At 41.4% G+C, this 20,411-nt stretch overlaps 1 protein-coding gene across 10 annotated transcripts in view; it reads left to right on the top strand.

Annotated features, from left to right (window-relative positions):
• Window positions 1-20,411, top strand: part of APBB2 (amyloid beta precursor protein binding family B member 2) — a 199,298-nt gene that overhangs the window by 90,061 nt on the left and 88,826 nt on the right. For 5 of the 10 annotated variants that reach the window (XM_062642464.1, XM_062642459.1, XM_062642463.1 and 2 more), the window contains exons 2-3: window positions 8,096-8,164; window positions 12,371-13,171. In XM_062642464.1, the coding sequence (XP_062498448.1) occupies window positions 8,146-8,164; window positions 12,371-13,171 (820 nt within the window). In that variant the 5' untranslated portion in view covers window positions 8,096-8,145. The remainder of the gene's footprint in view (window positions 1-8,095; window positions 8,165-12,370; window positions 13,172-20,411) is intronic. The other 5 variants (XM_062642455.1, XM_062642454.1, XM_062642456.1 and 2 more) reach the window with 1 other exon arrangement.

The raw sequence follows: 20,411 nt of genomic DNA, 5'->3' as shown, positions 1-20,411 counted from the left end.
TAGCCTCAAATTTTCTTTCATACTGAAGTGTTTATTTCTGTACACATAGTAAAAGGGTTTTGTATGTCTGGAAAAAGCTTTTTAAAGGGTTGTCCGTGCATGTCCTGTCCCCAGCATAATACTTTATTTTCATTACTTGCAGTGTTTTGAACAGTACTGAAATCTAAGCGAAGTGTTTCAGAGAGAGTGGAATTGGTTCCAGTGCCATTCTGCTGGCATTAAATGCTCATGAAGGATTTAAACACCAGCAATGATGAGCTGCAGAGTTTTGTGAGAGTGCTTAAAAAAACAAACAAACCAGCAAACCTCTTTTTCAGAAGACACCAGAAGTGAGGAAATGCAGGAATTTGTGGGTGGTGGTTTCCGGCACTTGCTGACCTTTGGAGTGTGCCAGGATGGAGGCGCAGTTCCTGCAATGGCACATCAGCATTTGCCTTGCACCAGGAGCTTTCCCAGCAGCCCTCACTGCCCATGGAAGACAGTGCCTGTCTCCCACCCTTAAGTCATCCACTTGGTTTGTGGCAGGCAGAGGTGGACTTTTATTTCTTTTTTTGAACTATTGGTCGTTTCGTACTTAAAACAACTCGAACTACAGCTCATGTGGAATGATTTATTGATACAGTTCTGCCAGTGTAATTACTAGAGCTGACTAGAGTTTTATTTCAGAAGCTTCTGATGGAGGGTGATACTCTTCCCCTCTCCCCCTCCTCCCCAAGCAAACCTCTTTGGGGAAATACCATTTTGATAAAATGTTCATAAATCAAGGATGAGGGTGAAAGGGAGTATCCCTGCTGGGAAGGCACTCCCCTGGACTGCAGAAGGAAAAGGATTGAGTCTCACTTCTTCCTGATCATCTCCCATGCCAGAGCTTCTCTTATAAATAATTAAATATACTTAAGGGCATAGAGAGCAGGGTTGATCTTATAAACTTGGGGTTTGATTTCTTTCCTGGAACACTCAAATTCTTCCTCTGCCTTTGTTTCTTCAGCTTCCCAAGGAGTGCCAAGCTGCTGCCTTACTTGCTCTGGGTCTGTCCCCTGCTGCTGCTCTTGTAAGGGACTTTTGCTTAGTGAAACTGCTGAAAAGTCGTCACTGCAGTAAAATAAGGAAACAGATGCGAGAATGGTAACATTATAAGTAACAGCAAACCACTGAAAAAACCCCAAACTTAGAATTGTAGAATCAACTAGGTTGGAAAAGACCTTCAAGATCATGAAATCCAACCTCTAGTCCAACTTCTAGTTTTGCAGTCAGTGCCAGTAAGTACCATTGCAAATGTTAGCCCAAAATGAGTTGGCGTGACAAGCCTGTAGGTTTGATTTGGAACCACTTCCAGAGTAACATGAAACTCATCCAGAGAGGCACTCTGACCCTCAAGGAGGAGTGTATCCACTGTGCAACTCCCGGCAGAAGCATCCCAGTAAAACATCTGCAAAATCCTGCCCTAAATCTTACCTTTTCTATCCAGGGAAAGATATCTTGGTGTAAATGAGGCTCAAGCTTTAGCACTGCTCAGCTAGTGTAAAGTTGCTGAAAAGCTGCACCTTATCACTGGGGAGGAATATAGATGATTCATGAAGTGAAAATTGCAGAAGCACCCAATGACACATACATTGCTCTCTCTGTTAAAGCCTATCTTGTTTAGGTTTCTGCCTTTCCTGGGAAGCTATGTGGAGACTTGCACAGCAACTTCACTGTGGTCTCTTAGGTGATCTTGGTGAAGCCCCAAAACCTGTGCTAGTTTGCGCAGATAGGAGCTGATTCAGAACCTGAATACAAAAAGCTTTTTCTAAGAACTACGTATTAATCTGAGTGTATATTGTCACTTCCAGTTTTATTTCTCAGCATAATTAAATAGTACCCTTGTCCCAGGCGCGTTTCTTCTTCACAGTGAAACAGTGAAAGAGATAGAGTGCTTTGAAGCTGAAGGTTTCCTGGTAAATTCTGCTTGGGGTTGTGCATATTCATGGAGAACCACCACGGTACCAGATTTGTATCATGTGTTTGTCCCCTTTCAGAGGAGCCCCAGTTCCTTTGCTGTTGAAGTGCCTTGTGGAGATCTATGAGTTTGTATACAAGAAACAGGAGTAGAGGATTTTGGCTAGTGCATTAAGAACTCAAGACTCCCTGTTGCAATTCAAGCCAGTAGTACTAGTAGCTGGTTCTTTTCCACTTGTTCAGTGTCTTCTACAGCTAAGTTTGCTGTTTGTTGAAACTGAGCCCACTTTTAGCCACACTTCAGTGTAATTAATATAAATGCCAATCACTGCAGTTGCTTTTTTGTTATGCTCTCCTTCCACTTCATTATGGATTGATCTGTTTGGTTTATGGGGACCATGAAGCAAATACGATAGTTTGATTTTATTTATGAGCATGTGGTTTTGTTTTATATATGAGCACTCTGGGTAGAAGTTTCTCAACAGCATTCTCAAGGAGCTCTACTTGCTACAGCAGGCCAAGATGAAAGTTATTCCTGCATTCTAGTACCATAATTATACTGGGAGAGTTACTAAAGGGTATGGCCATTTTAGTAACCTCTCAGCATTTTGTCAGCTGAAGCACTGCTGCAACAGTTAGTTTTAAATTGGTTTATGTTTTGAAGTATTTCTGATTTGTCCCATTGAAGTTTGGTTGAAGACCATCTGTAGGTTTGCAGGCAGCCTTCAGCCTTGCTGACATGTGGCTGTGTAATAAACTTTATTTTAGTTCAGTTTTAATTGAAAAACAGTTTAGAAGCGTGGAGACCTTTTCTGTGCTCTGAAGTACATCCTATTCCATTACTGAGAGCAAGGGATATGCAGATAGGACATGTGAATTCAACTTTAAGACAGTTTTAACAGGTGTGGTTAAAAGTGCACATATAATAATCTTAGGTGAGATACAGAATGTTTTTAATGAGTGTGGAACAGAAGCAATCTTGTCAGTGTGCACAATCTTAATCTCCTTTCCTCGAGAGACCTGATAGTCTCATTTTACCAAATCTAATGCTCTGCTCTGTAACTTTCTAGTACTCTCACTTTTTGTTGATGACATGGACAGTGGGATTGAGTGTGCCCTCAGCAAGTTTGCCGATGACACCAAGCTGTGTGGTTCAGTTGATACGCTGGAGGGAAGGAATGCCATCCAGAGGGACCTTGACACACTTGTGAGGTGGGACAGTGCCAGCCTCATTAAGTTCAACCGAGCCAAGTGCAAGGTCCTGCAGCTGGGTCAGGGTAATCCCAGGCACAGCTACAGGCTGGGCAGAGAAGAGATTCAGAGCAGCCCTGTGGAGAAGGACTTGGGGGAGGTTGGTTGATGAGAAAATGAACATGAGCCAGCAGTGTGCGCTTGCAGCCCAGAAAGCCAACTGTATCCTGGGCTGCATCAAAAGGAGAGTGACCAGCAGGTCGAAGGAGGTGATCCTGCCCCTCTACTCTGCTGACAGGTCTCAATTTACTGTTGGCAATTGAGTTTGCAAACACAAATTGAAATTGGAGGTTTTCATTATCTATGTTGAAACATTTGATACACACATTTTTATTTCTTTTCATATAGTAGAGAGTCTACTGAAAAATTATTTCCTATTTATTTAATTTTCAGGTTTTCATCTCTAGAGCCCAATTTGACACTGAGTACAATCTTAGAGTAACAAGAAGAATATTTGGGTGTACCATGCTTTTTCAAATGCATTTTAAGATCTCAGCTTTGAGGCAGTGATAATCATAGAATCATAGAATGGTCTAGGTTGGAAGAGACCTTAAAGATCATCTAGTTCAACCCCTCCTGACATGGGCAGGGAAACCTTCCACTGGACCAGGTTGCCCAAAGCTCTGTCCAGTCTGGCCTTGAACATGTCCAAAGGTGGGGCAGCCACAACTTCACTGGGCAGCCTGTGCCAGTGCTTTACCACCCTCACAGTGCAGAATTGCCTCCCAATATCTAGTCTAAATCTCCCCTCTTCCAGTTTAAAACTATTACCTTTGTCCTGTTACTACATACCCTTGTAAAAAGTCCCTCTCCAGATTTCCTGTCACCTCCTTCAGGTGCTGGAAGGCTGCTTTAAGGTTTCCCCTGAGCCTTCTCTTCTTCCAGGCTGAACATTGCTAACTCTCTCAGCCTTTCCTCATAGAAGAGGTGCTCAAGCTCTCTGAGCATCTTCATAGCCTCCTCTGGACTCACTCAAGCAAGTCCACGTCTCTCTGTGTTATAGCCCTCAGAGCTGCACACAGTACTCCAAGTGGGGTCTCACAAGAACAAAGTAGAGAGGGAGAATTACCTCCCTCGACCTGCTGGTCACACTTTTGATGCAGCCCAGCATACAGTTGGCTTTCTGGGCTATAGTGTACATGCTGGATCATGTCGAGCTATGTTGTCCCTCCATCGGATATTTGAGCAGTTGAAGTCCCCAGGTTGCTCAAAACTGTTGCTACCAGTCTAGGTAATTTGAGAGTAAAAGGATTTCTGGATAATTTTGATAAGAGCTTAATGTGTTAACAGCCATAACTTTATCCAATGTAATTTAGAGGGCTGGTGAAATCATGCTGGCTGGCCATCAGAAGTTTGTTAAAATATGTTAGTTTAAAAAGAGAAGCTGAGATGTCTGCATTATGTGCATGCTGTTGGTTGCTCTGAGAGAAGCAGATTGTGCTCAGGACTATGCAGTGTTTCTAGGCTTTGCAGGGACAGTGGAGTGTTTGTGAGCTGCAAATAGCAGGGCCACAGGCAAGATGTGGGGGAGGTGGTTAATGAAATGATGATAATCTTTTCTTTTGGGGGTTTGTTTTTTTTTTTCTTTTTGTCCAGCACAGCATCTGTGCTGCAGCTTAACTCATCCATTGCATCTGACGGGGGTCAGTTACCATTTTTGCTCTTTCTGTTAATAGTGCTGTGACATATGCTTAATCTCTTCCCTGCTTTCTCTGCTTGTGTCTCCTGGTCAAAGAGTGTGGTATTGGGCTGGTGCCATTATGAACAGCTGGAAAACTGGTACTGGACCCCGCAGGTTTCCTTAACCCTGTTAAGAAATTGATCATACTTTAAATGGTTCTTGCTTCCTGGTTTAGGAGCTACCGAATGATCAATGTTAAATTTATGTGGGGCTGAAAAATCCCTAGTTTAAACCAAGCTAAATCAGTCTAAGTCAGGTGCCAAATCCATGGCTGTTGATTCCTTTCTGTTACTCCACTAAGCCTATGGGTAGGCTTGCCTGTGTTACAGAGCATTTTGGTTACCTCTTTTTTTTTTTTTTAAATTTTATTTTATTTTATCCCTGAAGAAGCTTATCCTAGCTTTCTTTTTCATATGGTTTCATCCTGCTTTGGTTTGGGTGATTCTGATCAGCTCTGATTACACATTGTTTATTTTCATACTTGGTAAGAGTTATTTTTGCCTCCAAAAATAACTTGAGGCCGAAGTTTCAGGATTGGGAGACCAAGACCTTCTTGCGTTATCGGTCATTTTAGTTGCAGAAATTTAAGTTACAGTTTCTGAGCTTGTATCTCTGTATAAAAGAGAATGAGATTTATGCTTGTGCCCCATGTTAGCATGGGCATTTAAAGTAGTGTTGTTTGTAAATAACAAATAAGTCTGAGGTGCGATCTTTATTGTAGAGATTGAATAATTTGTATATCAAATAAAAAAAAAGTTAAGACTCAGAAGCTTAATTTACACAACAGAATTAGAAAAAATGCCTGAGGTTTACTTAGCAAATGTTGCTGTGAATGTATAGATCTGATGACAGAAGGTCTTATTATCTGTGCTTGCAAGTAGCCAATAGATAAAACACACTCCATCTTCTTGCTGTGACAATGCTGGTTTTTCCTGCCAGACTGTTCCATTCTACACAGGGGGAGAAATCTAATTAATGGGAGAAAATTGAATTTGGAAAAGACTTAGTATGCCATCTCATTTGTTCCCTTAGTAAATGCAGGATTAATTCTGACTGCATGTCATGGTTATGCCTTATGTAAATGAAAGAATTGCTCTTTATTTCTCCAGTTGATCACTCGATTTAGAAATACTCTAGTAGCGTGAGATGACCCAGGTCATCTGCAATACAGAGTTTCAGTCAGATAGTCAAATACACACTGATTATTTAGATATATCTATCTTGATAAAATTGTAAGTAAAGTAGCAAAGGTTTTAGCCTGTTTATTTCTGTAATTTTAATTGTTTTTCTTTTGTAGCTGTTAGAATCTGATTCTGAGAGGCATCTTGTCTCTGAGTTTTTTGCTGGATGAGGAATTTGGCTGTGTGGGAAGTGGGAGGGCAAAAATGCAAATGTGAAAGCACACTCTACTTGTGTGCTAGAACTCATTGCAGGATCTAAAGTTGTTTTTTCCTTAATATTACTTAAAGACGGATCAGCATTATGGATTTCCATTAATAAAAGCATCACTAGAACAGAGACAGCGCTGCTGCCAGGCTGTTGCAGTCAGTTGGCAGCATGATTAGCTCTAAAAGGAAAAAATGTCATTATTGTAGCAGCAGGAGCTGGCAGAAGGTGCCTTCTGGGGAGGCAGGACAGAAAGCTGGTTACTGGACAGTGATTTCAGTAGGACTAAGGAAAGCGGGAGTAGGTGGACATAAGAGAATCTGCCTTTTGCAAGCAGGTCGAAGTGATGGTTTTGTCATGATGGGAGGACAGAACCAGGGTGGAGCAGACAGGGCAGCAGTGATTCCCTGCTTGAGCAGGGTTCTTGGACTAGATGATCTTGACAGGTCCTTTCTATCTTCAGCAACTCTGAGGTTTTTATAGAAGAGTCTGCAGATGGGTTTGAGAGCACATGTGCAAGCTGTTTGCAGCCCTGTTCCTTTCCTGCTCTTGCATTCCCAAAATGGCTTTGCCCACTGTCGGAATTTGCTTTCCTGGCTTTGTTAAGCTTTCTCTCTCCAGTTTCCAGGCTCAGTCCAGCAGAGACGTTAATGCTGGAGGGAGCAGCAAAAAGAAAACCACTGGCTGTAGCAACATCATCGCCTGCTCTGATCTACAACAGCACCTTATTCAAGTGTTTTCCTTCCCTTTTCCTTCTGAAAGTGTTTAACATCCTCTGGAATTTGTTTATATACATAGGCAAGAAGGAGTACAATGGCACTTGACACTAAGAAAGTTTCTAGTCTTGATTTAGCTTTCAGCTGCATTAATGTTAATCTAGACTTTATTAGGATGCTTTTGGCTGACATTTTGTTTAACTATTACCATTTAGCTGGTCTTAGTCAAAAAATGAATGCAGGTGTAAGAACATAGTGTGTTAGTGTATTTAATTAAGAATTAATGTTTTAGCATTGGAATCCCTCCTTTGAAGCGGAGGGAGTTAGCTAGTGTTGAGTTACAGTCCTTGTATAACGGAGGTGTTGTCTCTAGCTGCTTAGGATTTGACTACAGCCAAAGTGTACAGGTCCCTATAACATGAGCTTGTCATTAAATGTTCTGTACTTAACAGATTAAAGGAAATCTGCTTTATGAAAAGGTTTGTATTATTTCTTTCCTATGTTTCCTAACCATAATGGCAGAAGGAGTCATAAGTGCATAGAAGTGCCTTGTCTCCCAGTGTATTCACATCCAAACCAGACTAAGGCAAAATGGTTTCCTTGAGAGAAGATGACCAGGAAGGAGTCCTGTACAAGAGCTTGCTGCTAGCTTGCTTTTTATGATTCCTTTCTGTGGGATCAGCCCTGCAGCCTATGCTTCCTGGTTTCACATCCTGGATCTCATCCTGCAAACTTTCATGTGAACATGCCTGACTGCTCTGTTTCTTTTTACCAGTTCTGCTGTAGTTTCCCAAGCATGCTGTAGCTGGGTCATGGGGGAAAACCCAGTGTTTTCTAATGTCATGAAGTTTTTGCTAGAATATGTTGATTAAAACTGGAGAAATTACTGAACTTGTGGTCCTCAAGCGTACATTAAGAAAAATGTCATTATTTTTAATTGGTGTAAACTAGCCTCTCCCATACTTTAATCACTGTCAAATATCACTGAAAGCTCAAAAGATCCTCACTGTTATGTTCCAGGGTTTGTTTAGAATGCTTAACGTGTCTCAGGAACTTCTGAAATGTGGTAGTTTTATTTTGTGTTTTCCTTTGGTTTTAATTCTTAAATGATCCCTCTTTTCAGATTTCAAATTATAATCTATTTCCTGATGCATTGCTGACGCCCCGTGAGCCATGTCAGAAGTACTTCCAGGTCAGATGCCCTTTAAAAGATTCTGCTATGCAAATATGTGAAACTTTTCTCTTCTTTTCCTCCTTCCCAGGCCCATATTTCACTTTCATTTTGCACTTATCCATAAAAGAGCCAGCACTCTTTTCTTTTTAACAGTGCTTTTTGAATAGATTGTATTCAACTTTTAACAAAGTATTCCTATAGACAATACAATGCAAAAATGTCCTATTAGAGGTAAAGACAACTCAATCATGCACTGTTTTCTGTTTGCAATGGCATTTTCTCTTTCCTCTTTCCAGCTCTGTAAGGTTTATGACAAGATTGAAAAACCTCAATAAAGCCATTGAAGTAATAGTGTTATTTGTATTATTATGATGCTTAGAAAATTTAGATTACTTTGTGTTAAACATGTTATAGTAGCAAAAGTATATTAATCTATATCTGTAGGCATGTATCTAAATGTTAGAAGTACGCAGTTGAGACAGTATTTGTTTTTAAAAGTAAGCAAGCTAAACCCATTAATGAATTGCTATGACAGATCTTCTACCTACTTAAGTGCTGTCTTTAAGCACCAACATTTTAATATTGTTCCCAGTAATCATAACATTCTAATTATTCTTAGTTTTTCACCAGTCCAATATTTTTTTATTATAATACCCTATTTTTACTCACTCACAACTTACCACTCTTCATCTGCTTTAGCTGAGATACACGTATCAACTCAGTGATTCCTGGTCTGCTTGTCCATTTGCGTTTGCTTTTCAGCAGAAAGCAGTTGAAGGAAGGGTGCCCTGTGCCAGTATCATTGTCCTTGCTGGTGGCCAGGAAGCATGAGGAACTTCCCGAGGAGGGGGGACAGGGTCTGCCTGCATCGAGGTCCCTGGAACCCCTGGCACAGGGTGTTGGTTGGCTGGTGAGGGGCACCGCAACAACATGTGTTAGGAACCCCTGGGGTGAGGGAGGCAGGGACACTGGGAGGGACAAAATAGAAGATAGGGGAGGTCGGTGATTGGGATTTCAGTCTTGAAATTAAAGGCACAGGAAGAAGTTACATTTCCTTGAAGTTTTCAATTATAAAGTTGGAACGTGCTTCCCCTGGGAAAAGTGACATGTTTTGAGTATCACATTGTCTTCTATGAAGGAGGAGGGACAGGCTGTTGGTCTTCTTCCTTGTGCTGTTCTACTGTGCAGTCTAGATTTTCTTCAGTGCATTTAAGCATTTCCTTGCATTCAAATTTTTGCAAAATTTTGCATTTGCATTCAGGTGTTTTCCAGCACTTCAGTTAGTCCTGGTCTGGTAGCAACTTCTGCTCCTCAGGTGCAAGTCCTGCCCTTTCACATCTGTATTTCTTCTTCTCTTTTTGCCTCTTCTGTTGCTTTTCTTTGTATCTGCTTCCAAGAATCGAGGGAAGCTGGCTGCGTACATCCCAGATCCTGGCTATGAGTGCAGGGTGATGGCTAGTGAGCAGGCACCTGTCTCTTGAGAGAAGTCCACTCTTCCCTGTGCGCAACTTGTCATACTTTTTGCATGTTCATTGATCATTTTTTGGATGGGGCTTGGAACAACCTGGTCTAATAGAAGGTGTCCCTTCCCATGGAGGGGAGTTGGAACTAGGTACCTTTAAGGTCCCTTCCAGTCCTAACTATTCTATGATTCTGTGATAAGTGGATCATTTGAAATGAGGCCAGGAGGGTGATGGTGTCTAGTGAAAGGTTCATTTTGATCATACACCAAACCAACTTAGCACCCAGTTTGCAAACACTGCTTGGGTCACAAAGACTTGTGGAGCTTTGGCTCAGTCATGGATCAGTGGCAGTGTTCTTCATAAATCAGTTGGGGAGCTTTTTGAGCAGATTAATAAAACATAATACATTTTTTCAATGTTTCTATGTGCTTATTCTTACAACATTTTTTGATAAGCAAAATGTGAACAGCAGGATCCTGGCTGAAGATAATCTGGCAGGCAGATATGTAAGCTTTATCTAGGAAGATTATTTTTCTAAGAAATATTTTTAGTGGTAAAAATAGTGACAAACATTGCATGAAGCAGCTCACTTGTAACAAAGGAGAAGAATAAATTTCAGTCTTGTTCCAGATTGTGGCAGTTTTATTTATTGATGGAAACCAGAAATGCTTGTTTTAATTTGCTGAAGCATAAAATAAAATACAATCTAGTGAAATCCGTAGATACCGCGTGATTCAACAGATTCTAAAGGTCAGGTAGTGGGTCAAAATTATCCTGCCCTAATGTCTGTTTTTTTTTTAATGTAACTTCCAGACTTCTAATGGATTTGGAAAAACATAAAGCAGCCACTCCATAAACACAGCCCATTTCATGGTTTTGATTAAAACATGTGCTTTGGTAACATCAGATGTGACCTTGCTTTCATTATACTTGGTTAGATTTAGGTTAGTTGCAGACAGCAATGTGTTTTGTTGTCATACATGAAGATTATGTGATAGTTGTGTTTTGTAAGTCTTTTGTGGCTAGAGCTGAAATTGTTTCTAGGATGTTTGTGACTGTTACCTAAGCTGGTGGCTTTTTCGTAGTGTGCATGAGGTGACCTGTCTTCCAAAGAATTTGTAGTTGGTCTAGACCTGACTGACTGGGGCTTGAGAAAATGGCAGACATGAACATTCGTAAAGTCTACTTTAAATTCTGGTTTGAGCAAGTTTTGGAAGTTCTTGGTGGGTGATTCAGGGCGCAAAGAGTATAGCTGCTCTGCTTGGTTTTAAATGAACCAGGGTGATGGTTGGAAGTGTGCAGCTTTGACAGCACATCAAAGACAAGGGAACACTAGCAACTGTGTGTGCATTTAGGTAACATTGTGGAGTGCTCCTGTTCATCCTGTGTTTATGTATATGTTCTTTTAAAACCCACATATTTAATCTCTTGTAAATCTGTACAGCCATCAATTCTGTTATATATCAAACACACAGTGATGCAGCATTACTCAGCTGGACTGATCTGTCATCGGCTAGCTCAAATTACAGCTTTTCATTCCTGGGTAAGCCCCAAACACGTTTTTATGTGCAATATAAGCAGTCAGTGATACCTGAGAATTAGGAACAACAGCAAGGGTGTTTCCTGCTGTGGCAGATGGGAGTGATTTATTAATTGGCCTCTAATTTGGTTGCTAGGTGTCAACAGTGACTGTTATAGTATGTAAAGTGAGGTGTTCACACAGTTGTGCAGATTAGTGAGAGCCAGAAATAGTACAGGAACAAATTACAGTTTAAAAAAAAAGTATATATTGTCTGATTATTTTTCATAGCCTAAAAATCTGTTCCCTCAATAAACTAAATACTTTTTCAAAATGTGAGCTGCACCCCTGGCTAACAAAATTAAAAAACTTGCCTACAAATAGATAAATTAATGGTTTTATTTAGTGGTGGAATACGTGTACTGTGCCCTAGGATGTACACTTTGTCCTTAAGCTTGAACTTTGTGAGCTGTAGAAATAGTGACCCATCTTCCTCTCTGGAGTAGCCCTTTCTTTAAAGCTGATTGAATTAGAGCAGGATATTTTGCCAGGGGATTCCTCCCCCCTCCAGAAATGAAATGCATCTTTTTGAAATAATCTACTGTTTACATCACTTACCTTCTGACTCTCTACTTTCCACCTCAAAATAAAAGAAAAAACACAGGGAAGGGGAGAGAAAGACAGACAAAGAGCAGAGAAAATGCAGGTGTTAGGAGACAACAGCTGACTGGCCAGTCAGGCTTAAAATTAATGGTACTTGAGTTCTACCCTCGCTGAAAAAGGAGCAGCATCTGCCTGTGTCTCTTAGAAATTTCTTACAATTTTTTCTTCCTAGTGCTTAGGACTTGAGGAGTTCTTCCCCTTGTCATCATAGGTAGATATGAAATACTAGAATGAAATTATGATGACTTCTGGATTCAGACATTTGCAGAGGGCACCTCTTCTGTCCCTAAGCCTGCTTGAAACAGAGACATGGAAAACTGCCCTGAAACTGCCTTGTATAGTGTCAAGCTTCCTGGTTATTCTCAGCTTCATGGTCCCAATGATTCCCCCCCCCCCGCCTCTGTTTTTCCTTATTTAATAAGTTCAGCTTTTGTCTATTGTCTTACCCACTTAGGTTGTTGTAATTTTCCTGCTGTAAACCAATTATGTAAAGTGCTGCATCCCTGTACCAGAAGCCCTAACAGGATAGTTTATGCAATGAATTAGTCTGTTTCATGACTGTCTCTTTTGCTTTTCTAGTTGACTCTGGCGTGGACGCATTGGCAGTGTTTATGGCAAGCGGCAGCACGACGGACGTTGTGAACCGCAACAGCCCTGCCACCCCACCCAACACGCTCAACCTGCGCTCCTCTCACAATGAACTTCTGAATGCAGAGATTAGGCACACAGAGACCAAGAACACCACTCCTCCAAAGTGCAGGAAAAAATATGCGCTGACTAACATTCAGACAGCCATGGGTCTTTCTGATCCAGCAGCACAGCCCCTTCTGGGGAACGGCTCTGCCAATATAAAGCTGGTAAAGAATGGAGAAAACCAGCTCAGGAAAGCCGCCGAGCAGGGACAGCAAGATCCCAACAAAAACCTCCCTGCCACTGCAGGCATAAACGTAACTTCTGAGAAGTTTGAAGGCAAAGAGCCGATCCCGCAGGATTCCTCTGGCTGTGAAATACTACCCTCACAGCCAAGGAGGACCAAGAGCTTCCTGAATTACTATGCAGATCTAGAGACATCTGCTAGAGAGCTAGAGCAGAGTTTTGTTACGATGGAAGATAAATCTGCACAAAGCAACAGCCAGGCATCTACCATTATTGTCAATGGGGAAGGCTTGCCCCGGAAACAAAACAAGCCATCAAGCCCAGAGGATGGCCAAGTTGCTGCAGTGTCATCAAGCCCTGAGACTAAGAAAGACCACCCAAAAACAGGGGCCAAAACAGATTGTGCCCTCCATAGGATTCAAAACCTGGCCCCAAGTGATGAGGACTCCAGCTGGACTACGCTGTCGCAGGACAGTGCCTCGCCGAGCTCGCCTGATGAAACAGGTATGCAAGTAAAGGCTGCTCACAGCCACTGGTCTGGAAACATGCTGCTTCACTCTTCTCAGCTGGTGGCTAGAAGAAGAGATGTGATTTAGTGGTGCTTTAGTGGTGGGGAAGCTGCTTTAGGAAAGGGACCAGCAAATGCTACAGACAGGATCCTACAAATAGGCTAACTGCACCTTTTCTAGTTTTTAAATAATTGTTCTTCACTAATCAGTGGGTGCATGTTGTGAGAAGTACATGATTACCTGGAGATGCTAAACTATTGATAGCTGCCTGCACACAACAAACTTTTCTGAACAATGATTTTTATGTTCAGCAAAGATTTTTACTTTTCTAATACAAAACTCTGAGTGTCCCCCCTTTGCCCCAGTCATTTGATGGAATTCTTTTACAGAAGGCCTCCCAAACCTTGGGTCATTTAATTTCTCTGGTTTGGGTTTTTTTGTGCAACAGTTCCATACAGTAACTCAGAAGCTGAAACCATGGCAGTTCATATTTTGCAAGCCTGGGATAATTATTTATTTGAGCAATAGTGATGACTTCTGCACTAGCTCTGCTTTGATGTACAGCACATCTGTATTATTTTTAAAACTCTAGAGCTCTCATTTATTCCAGTTAACGGACTCTATACTGGCTTGGGTATAAAGCAAGTGATAAAGGTGTGTGGGGCTAAACAAGCTTGGCATACATTGTTTTCTGGTTTAAGTGGTTTTGTTATTACAGCACACAAATTATATATTGTTTGGAGGCTACTGCAGTCTAAATCCACATAACATGTCAGTTGTGCATGATTATGACAATAGTGAGTTATTTTAATGTGTAGGGAGCTTCAAAATCGCAGCCAGAAGCACTTTGTGGCATATAATGAATCTTCTGATCTTCTTTTTTATATGTAACAAACCTTTGCTGTTAAAAGGGAAAATTTTCATGAAGTCACCTCTTCACATGCAAATGAGAAAGGTTTCAGTTTACTAAAATTGCTGTTTGGGTTAATGCTGTTTCTTGGGATACTTGATATGTATGTGATATCATTGATAGCATTTTCTGGAGAAGCTATCAACAGGAGGCATTTAGGTAACTTAATGCTGAGCTTGTCAGATCCTTCTGTATTTGTACTTGACCCAGGTTTGGCAATGAGAAGCTGCGGGTAGAAAATTTACATTTACTGAAAACTAGCTCCCTTAGTAACCACTGTGGAAATAAAGGGGAACTTTAGCTGCTGAGTATGGGGAGTTTCCTTGTTAAAAAAATAAAATAAAATTAAAAACAATTCATAAAACCCTTAGAGTTCACCTCTCTTCTAAGGCAGAATAAAGGGCTTTTTTAAAGTATCTCTACCATACCAGCAACCAGTATATGACAAACAGGCAGGTACAGAAAAGACATCCAGATATCCAAGTTCAGTCTCTATAAGAAAAGAGGTTCAAAAACAGTCCTAGAAAACCTCAGAATTGCCTTTCAAGAGCAAAGTTGTAGAGAAGTTTCTTTCTTATCCCTGCGGTCACTGTTGGAGAGCACTGAATAGGACATAGGACCTGTTATACTGGCTTGGATCACTGATTTTAAGATGCCTGTGTAAGTATTTATAGACTCTAAAAACATCCAACGTCCAGCTTTTGCAACTTGCAGACATCCATCTCTTAGGATTGTTGACTACCTTGAGTTTACCTCCACTCCGATAAAAATGCTGCATTGTTTCCAGTTTCCTTAAAAAAATGAACTTAACAATTGATACGATAGAAGAGGGCTCAAGAAGTCAAATGTAGAGTTGCCATGGATGCCAGGATGACTCGTAACTTTTACAAGTATCTCCACACTGACTCATTTAGGGGCAAATTTTCTAGTTGTCCTTAGGTTCTCCAGCCTTCTAGATTTTAATAGTGTGCCATCCCTAGGCAAGTTCATATATCTTCAAGGATGTTTGAAGGGCAATAAATAAGAGGTGAAATAAAAGTTGAGTAAATGAACTGAACTTTCTTTTCCGAGGCAGTGTCAAGAACAGTTAAGTGTTTTGCATGATAATAAACTGTGCCTCTTCCGTATCTTTCCCAAGCATTACGTGAGTTACTGTGGTGCCAGTTGGCAAGCATCCACCTCTCACCGTGCTAGGTTAGGCTATAGGAGTTACCTCACTTGCCAAAATATTGGGTGCTGCAGCACTGGGTGGGGTTGGAGGTGCTGAAGGAAATAGAGTAGCACTTGCTGCTTGGTGAAATCCACTTGCACCTTTCTGCCATACTTGGGACAGAGAAGTAGTTTCCCAGAAGCAGAAAATACATCCAGTATGTTTGTTAGTGGTGGTTGTCTGAAAACCTGAGACATTCCCAGGGAGCCATATCTAGCCCCTCTGAGGCCACAGAGTAGATGTGAGCCCCCACATTTAGGAATAGGCAAGAAGAAGAAATCTCAGAAAGCGAGGACTGGTGATATCTTGGCTCTCTTGTGATTTCTGATATGGTTTTAAACCTCCCTTCTGTGAACATGTTACCCCAATGGCCTCATGCCATCTGTTCCAGAGGCATGTGGTGCTTTCCTGTGGTAGATTTTTCCAGTTTTCTTAGTGTAGTCTTTCATTCCTTGTTGTCTTTGTGTGCCAGCATGGGTGAAGGGAAGCCCTCCTGATTTGGGGAGTTATGCAGCAAGCCCTGGTGGCACCCATCCTAGGGATCCGAGATTTTGAGTGCGGTTAGGGTTCCTCACTGCCACTGCATCTGCATGGGAGGAGAGCATTGCATGGGGTCTTTGCAGCTCAGTGCTCTCCAACCCTTCCTCCAGTAATAAATGTTAGGGACCAAAGGGAGAAACATACCTGGAAGAAAAATCTGAAAAAGTAGACAGTTTTAGTTGTATGACTCCTTGGATAGCGGGGGTGAGGAAAGACAACAGTTTTGAGAACAGTCCATTAAGGAGTGTTTTTAAAGTCCATTAAAGAGTCCATTAACTGTTTCCAGCAGTTACGTGGAAAATTACTAATATTCAATCCAGAGATTATATTTTCCACTTTGGGATGCGTAGGAATATGATAGAAATAATGTTTTCCTGAGAGGACACTGTTTAAAATAACAGTGTACTTCTGTCAGGGCTTCTGAATTGTTTTGTCCTTCTCTTCCTTCTGTTAATAGAATTCATTATTCAAATACTGGAAAACTGAAAGTGGTTTTGTGGGGGATTTTGTTTGTTTTGTTTTGAAGTGTTTTGGAGGTATGTAATTCAAAGACCCTGGAAGAATTTACATTTGCTCTGAGGATGCTTCATTCTTTAGACAAAATCCTCCTGAACTCTTCTTAGGGCAGGATACTTTTACTTGTGGTCTAATGAAAAGGTGTTTTCAAGAGGCTTGACTTTCTCTGAATGAGGTCAACCCAGTTTAAAGATGCCAAACAAATGACTGGTTATTAAACAAACCAGCTAATGTTAATATTGCTGATCAGTAATGTGGCTAAACAAATATAATAGAGCCCATTAATAACAGGGGCACCAAGCACCATGAGCACAGTGCAGTATAAGATCTGTGTTTTGAGGAAACTTCTTTTTCCTCCAGAGAAATTATCTGTATCTGCTTCTTGAGAAGGACTGTATTGATGTCAACTTTCAGAGAATTTTATGAGCACTCACAGCTTTCTAACCTTTTTTTCTGAGAATCAGTGCTTCAAAAATGAATTTGAGAAGCAGAAAAGACTTGTAGACAGCAGAGCCATAGGATGTTATCAATATGCCTAGCATGTGTTAAGCCCTAATGGGTTTCAAGCAGCAGTTCCTGCAGGTAGTCAGGGGCTTGCCACTGGAGCTGACTGACAACCAGGACCCTCCCCAGACAACCAAGCTTGCCTTTCTTGGCCTCAGGTGCTGCATTTTCTCCGGGATCTACTGTACCCATCCAGCTGATCTCTTATTTGGAGAGTCTTGGAGGTAACCAAACACCAGCTCCAGATGTCTTTGAAACTGCCGGTGGCCCAGAACTGGTTTTTAAATCATGGGGGATGCTTTCTCCTCCTGTCTCAAGAGAATTTTCTTAGTCTAGCTTTCAAAGTAAACACATCATATGTTATTACACCACCTACCTGTTCTTTCTCTGTCTCTATGTATTCATCAGTTTCACCTACATTTTAGGAATCTCTGTGGTGCGAACAGCAGGAGCCAAGCACATCCCCAGACCTAGGGGAGGATGTGGGTGATGCTAGTGCCATTGTCTGTTTGTGGGAGGTTTTTTCCCCCTTTGGTGAGGCTCACCAGAACATCTCTAAAACGCGGGCACATTTCTTAAACATTTTTGCTTCCTGTTTTGTCTTTATTTGAACACCACCGCCCTCCTTCCAGAGCATGGGGTAGACCCACAATTAGGAAGGTCCCTGAAATGTGGGACTCTCGGTGTTAGAGAGCTGCAGATTTTCTTATTCTGGGGCAGTCATCCTCCCTGCTCACTTCAGAGCTGTGGGGGACTGTGCAGAGACAGCAGCCTCCTCTACTTCCCGGTTCCTCAGCCTTTGGCTCACCCAGTGCCTTGTTTCTCCCTTGTTGAAAATGTTATTCAAAGGGGAATCAAAAGTACAAGTCTTCTCTTTTTTTGGGGTGTGCCACCACTACATGCAACTACCGTATACCAGATGCAAGCCTGCCGCTAATCTCCAAGCAAATCCAGGAGGGCAGTTTAATAGCTGGTTACGAATAATCAAGTTCAACCCAGTAGAGAAATGGCAGCAGTGAGTCTGGCTCTTGGGGATCAGGAGTGTCACTCTTTTAGATAGAACCTGGTATTCTAAAATAACAGTCATTTAGGTAGAATAGCCCTCTAATACAGTAAAACTTAACAGCAAATCATAAACGAGTCAGATTTATACTGATGGTCAGCTCCTCCTCTGATTTTAACCAGCAGCTTTGACAAAATTAAAATGGATGTCCTCTTAAGAAAGCAGTTTTTCCTTTGCAGTATCTATCCATTATAGACATCAAAATAAAAAGTATGGTATTTACTGCAGAACATGTTTTCTGTGTTCCTGATTATGGAAAAGATACGTTAACAGAAATACTTTCAATTACACTGTGGACAAAACCCTACAATACTAGAAAAAGAATATGTTATCACCTGTACAATTGTAAGGTTCTAGGTAAACATCCAATTTTTAGATTTTGGGGAAAGGAGGCTCTGGTTCATACCTGCTATGCATCTTATGGCCTGACAGCTTTTAACATTGAGCTGTTTTTTTTAATCCTGCATGTTACTGATAACTGTGTATCAAGAACAGTGCATGTTTTGTAGTCTTGGACTCCACCATTTACTGACTGCTTATGAAATAGGAAAGGTGGCTGCTGCTGTATATCCCCAGTGTAGGTAACATTCTGTATATGGAATAACTAACTGCCTGTGTATTTCCCTTTTAGCTATCCCTATAAGAGGACTTCAGGGAAGAAAAAGTAAGCCAGTTTAAAAGAAACAAAACCTAAAAGGCCACACGGTTACACCATGTTCACAGTTGCTGTCAGCATTCAGAGTCTGCTGGTAGAAGGCCACAAAGTAAATTGTACTTGATAGTAAATTGAACTTGAAAGATGGCTCTCTCAAGTACATGCTGCTATCATTTCCACAGGGAGACCACTTGTTGCGTTTGGACGGTCAGGTTGGTTTTGCACACCCTTTGGTTTGCAGTGGAGCTACCTAAATCCATATCTTGGGTCCTCGGATAAGTGATCTGACTTGAAACCAGGATTTCTACAGGAAAGAGCAGTGAGCAGCACGCTTTTGAATTAGGATAGTTAATAAAAATAGGTGTGAAAAGTGAATTAATGTGTTCACAGTCAGGAATGGCAGGATAAATGTTTTATACAGTTGTGATTAGCATCCTCTCCCAAGCTCTGTTTGCAGTTATACTTTCCAGCATACGTTCTGTGGTCATGCTTGCAGTTTCATACTTACTGTTTACCAAAAAGATAAAGAACAATTCTTTATTTCATCAGAGCCATTCATTTTCTAGGGAGGGCATGGTTCAACTGCCTTCCTGGTGTCCTTTGAGATGCCTGCTGGTGTCCAAGACAGGCAGCAGACAGGAGGTAAGAATGAGGACATGTGTTCTGGAGGAACAACTATAGGCGAAGCGTGATGCACATCCAAGTAACACAAATGAATTAACCAGCTGCATAGAGCCTGCAACATCTACCCTGCAGAAACTAAATTTATTCCTTTTCTGGGTCTGGCTTTGTCTTAAAAATCACTCCTTGGTTAATCTCTGTTATATTGTGCCTAAAGGGTCTAGGGTGGTTTGTCATATTTCCAAACACAGGTTTTTCCCAGCATGACATCTGTCCTTGGGTGCTCTGAGTTCAAAGACACTTGCCTTCTTGTGGCTGTGCTTTGACTACCAGAGCATTGCTGTGCCTAGCTTAGTGCTTTGGCTAAAACAGTGTCAAATATGGCCCTTTCCTAAGCTTTGTTAATTTTGATGTTAACCAGTTGGCTTGCTGGCCACTGGTCAGGACCTTAACAAGCTAGCTTATTTTGCCCTTGATGCTTCCTCTCTTGCTCTGTGCCTGTCTTCTCAGGGACATTTTCCTTGCTAGCATAGTGGAGTATGTAATTCCTAATCTGGGCAAAATCAGAGTGCTGCTTTGTGTAAGTGCAGTGCAGGGATTTTGAGTGTTTTAAAAATAAATATTTTTTTACTCAGTAAAATGTATAGCTGTGGGGCAAACAAATGCCTGCAGGCCTGGCTATTGGAAAGTGAAAAGTGACAATAGGGAATAGAGGTTGTTGTGAGACAACACAGGAAACTGAATGCCAGCATTGTACTGTGACCTCGGTGGAAGCTGTAGCGTAAATCACTATGCCTTAGGAGCACAAGCATCCCCTAACTCCATAGTGCAGTTTATGTTGATGGGTAATGCTAAGAAGTGTTAGGATGTGCTTTTTACGCAGGGGTGCTTGTGTGTTATAGGCAAGTGGAAGGCTCCTCTGAACATCTGTAGGGAAAGGTCAAGTTTCAGAAATAGTGAACAGCTTAATTGTGTCTGGTACTTACCTTGACAAACTACTTTTGGAAGCTTTTTAAGCTGCTGTGTTTTTCAGTGGTGGCTGGGTGTCATTCTGGATCTTGCATGTCCTGAGATTGCGTGAGTCTGGCTGAAAAAGCTCTTCTGTACCTAGCATTATAGGTTTTTAAAGGTCTCTTCTGAGACCATGGAAACAGTTCAGGTCCAGTCAGATGCAGGACCAAGCAAAGAGGAAAGGAAAACAAACCACATAAGGGAA

The sequence above is a fragment of the Pezoporus occidentalis genome, unplaced genomic scaffold, assembly GCF_034315485.1.
Source record: "Pezoporus occidentalis ecotype Australia unplaced genomic scaffold, CSIRO_AGI_Poc_V1 ctg71, whole genome shotgun sequence".
Lineage (NCBI taxonomy): Eukaryota > Metazoa > Chordata > Aves > Psittaciformes > Psittacidae > Pezoporus > Pezoporus occidentalis.
This window is presented reverse-complemented; position numbering and strand designations above follow the sequence as displayed.